Raw genomic sequence first — 2,500 nt, 5'->3', positions numbered from 1 at the left:
TCGAGTTAAAAAAAGCTTTCATTATGTGTCGGAATAATAATAAAATTCTATTGTATATATAAATATATATATGCATGTGTGTGTGTATATATATATATATATATATATATATATATATATATATATATATATATATATATATATGTACACGCACACACCCATATCGGATATTGTTAATTAGAGAAATTTTCGATTGCAATAAAGGTGCCATGATTTCAATTCCAATTGAATATTCATTGTTACAAAGGATCGTAAAAATATCCATTTCTGAATGCTACTCCCGTTTAAACTCTATTTATAAAAGGTTTATTCAAAGCACACGTATGTACAAAGATGAATTTGCTTGCGCGCGCTTCTTCATATATATATATATATATATATATACACACACACTGATACGGACACATATTATATATACGTTCAAACTTACGCTTATGGGCTTCCGTCTTGTGCTTGCGTTCTTACAAGGAGAGAAAGATTTCGTTGTGGTTTCGAATTCGTTCGTCGATGTATGCGTCATTTCGACGAATTGAGAGCAAGACTCCAAAATCTTTTTCTCGTTTTTTTTCTTTTTTTCTTTCCTCTCACTAAAACAGACTGCCTCGTCTTAATATGGAACCGCGTTGCCTATCGAGAATACTAAAGAATTTATTTCGAATTTCGCGCCACTTTTTTCTGCTGCTCTGTGTAAAAAAGGAAAAAGAAAAGAAAAGGAAAAAAAAAGAAGAAAGAAAGAAAGAGAAAGGAGAAAAACACAAAAAAAAAAAACAAAAGAAAAAGCAAAAAAACAAGTTGTTCACGTTGTCCTCTCGTTAAATATTTCAAAATCGAATTTCACTTTACCACGATAATTTTAAACGATAATAAGCGTTCCCGTTTAAGATATGCTTCGTTATTATCGATTAGATGCGACATTACCTAACTTAAAACTTCGTTAAAACCTTCCACCCTTCTCTCCCCCTCCCCCTCCTCCGACGACCATCATCACCCACGACCCTCCGTAGACAAAATTTCGTCTGTTATTTTGTTCCATTTAATAATAGTACGTTCCTTTATATTTTCATATAGATCGATGCGATTTCGAGGAGAGAAAGGAAGATCAATCAAAATTTGTAATAATATAGAAATGAAGAATAGAAATTAGTAATGGATCTTTACGATATGATCGACGAATGATCGCGCAAAGAGAATTTCGAAAAATCTCTAAAGTATGGTATAAGAATGGCGAACTGCAATGTATGTTAAAGATATTCAAGATCAGCTGATCTCTTATCTACCGAACGACGAAATCGAAACTCGATTCTAATCATGAAGAATCAAATGGTTCGAAATGTTACTTCTCGAACATCATGATTGTTTTTTAGTCCATAAATAAATGGATGGATAGATAGATAAATAGGTAGATAAATAGATAGATAGAAAGATTAGATAAACAATGGTTCTTCTCAAACATCGGTTCCCTAAATCCACAAGGGAATACGGTGTAATTAGTTCTAATGCGAATTAGTTCATAGATTATATACACGCGCGCTTACGCGCCCGCGCGCACACATACACACTATCGAAGTGCTTATGATGTTAAAATGCAGTAAACATCGTGCCGCGTTTACGATCGATCTATCGATCATCACATATCTAGGATAAATTAATTAGTTAATCAATTAATCAATTAATTATTTAATTATGAGAAAGTAGAGCGAAAGCAAAAAGATAGTGATTTTTCTTATCTTTTTCTTTTTTATTATCATCATTATCATCATCATTATTATTATTATTATTATTATTATTATTATTATTATTATTATTATTATTATTATTATTATTATTATAAATTTTCTCTCTCTCTTTCTCTCTCTCTCTCTCTCTCTCTTTCTCTCTCTCTCTCTCTCTCTCTCTCTCTCTCTCTCTCTCTCTCTCTCTCTCTCTCTCTCTCTTTCTCTCTCTCTTCTTCTCTTTCTCTCTCTCTTCTTCTCTTTCTCTCTCTATCTCTCTCTATCTCTCTCTATCTCTATCTCTTGTCACGATCTCTTTGTAAATGCATATACATACATACATAGCGCCAATTTATATGTTTTGCCGTCACTATCGCTTTTCGATTCGTTCGTTGAAAAGGAACGTGCTTAAGCGATTTGTGACTGAACAATACTATATACTGAAGCCTCGATTATGCGAACTAATTGGGTAATGTTGCACTTTCGCGTTCGAACCGACTTGAAATTTAATGCGAGAAAGAATATGCAGAATCATTGAATTTTTTTATATTTTTTGCATTCGTTTAACTTTTGCGTTTTCCATGTCTTTTCTTTTTTCTTTAAATAAAAAAAGTATTTGATCCAAAAATGAAAAAAGAAAAGGAAGAAAGAAAGAAAGAAAGAAACGACAATGACAATAACAAACGAGTGAACAAACGTAAATACAAGGAAAAGTATGAATCTTTGTAATTAATTTTCTTACGATGTAATCAATACTGCGAGAATCATGCATTTATTATTTCACGGTG

General features: G+C 32.0%; 1 protein-coding gene across 7 annotated transcripts in view; it reads left to right on the top strand.

The window, feature by feature from the left end:
* LOC124426256 (ceramide glucosyltransferase) overlaps window positions 1–2,500 on the top strand; it is a 29,242-nt gene that overhangs the window by 5,206 nt on the left and 21,536 nt on the right. The window contains exon 2 of one of the 7 annotated variants that reach the window (XM_046967715.1): window positions 1,069–1,830. The exons of the other annotated variants lie outside the window; for them this stretch is intronic. Coding sequence (XP_046823671.1) covers window positions 1,069–1,116 — 48 coding nt within the window. The 3' untranslated portion in view covers window positions 1,117–1,830. Of the gene's footprint in view, window positions 1–1,068; window positions 1,831–2,500 lie in introns of those variants that run through there. 7 annotated transcript variants of the gene reach the window in all.

Source organism: Vespa crabro, chromosome 8 (assembly GCF_910589235.1).
Source record: "Vespa crabro chromosome 8, iyVesCrab1.2, whole genome shotgun sequence".
Lineage (NCBI taxonomy): Eukaryota > Metazoa > Arthropoda > Insecta > Hymenoptera > Vespidae > Vespa > Vespa crabro.
This window is presented reverse-complemented; position numbering and strand designations above follow the sequence as displayed.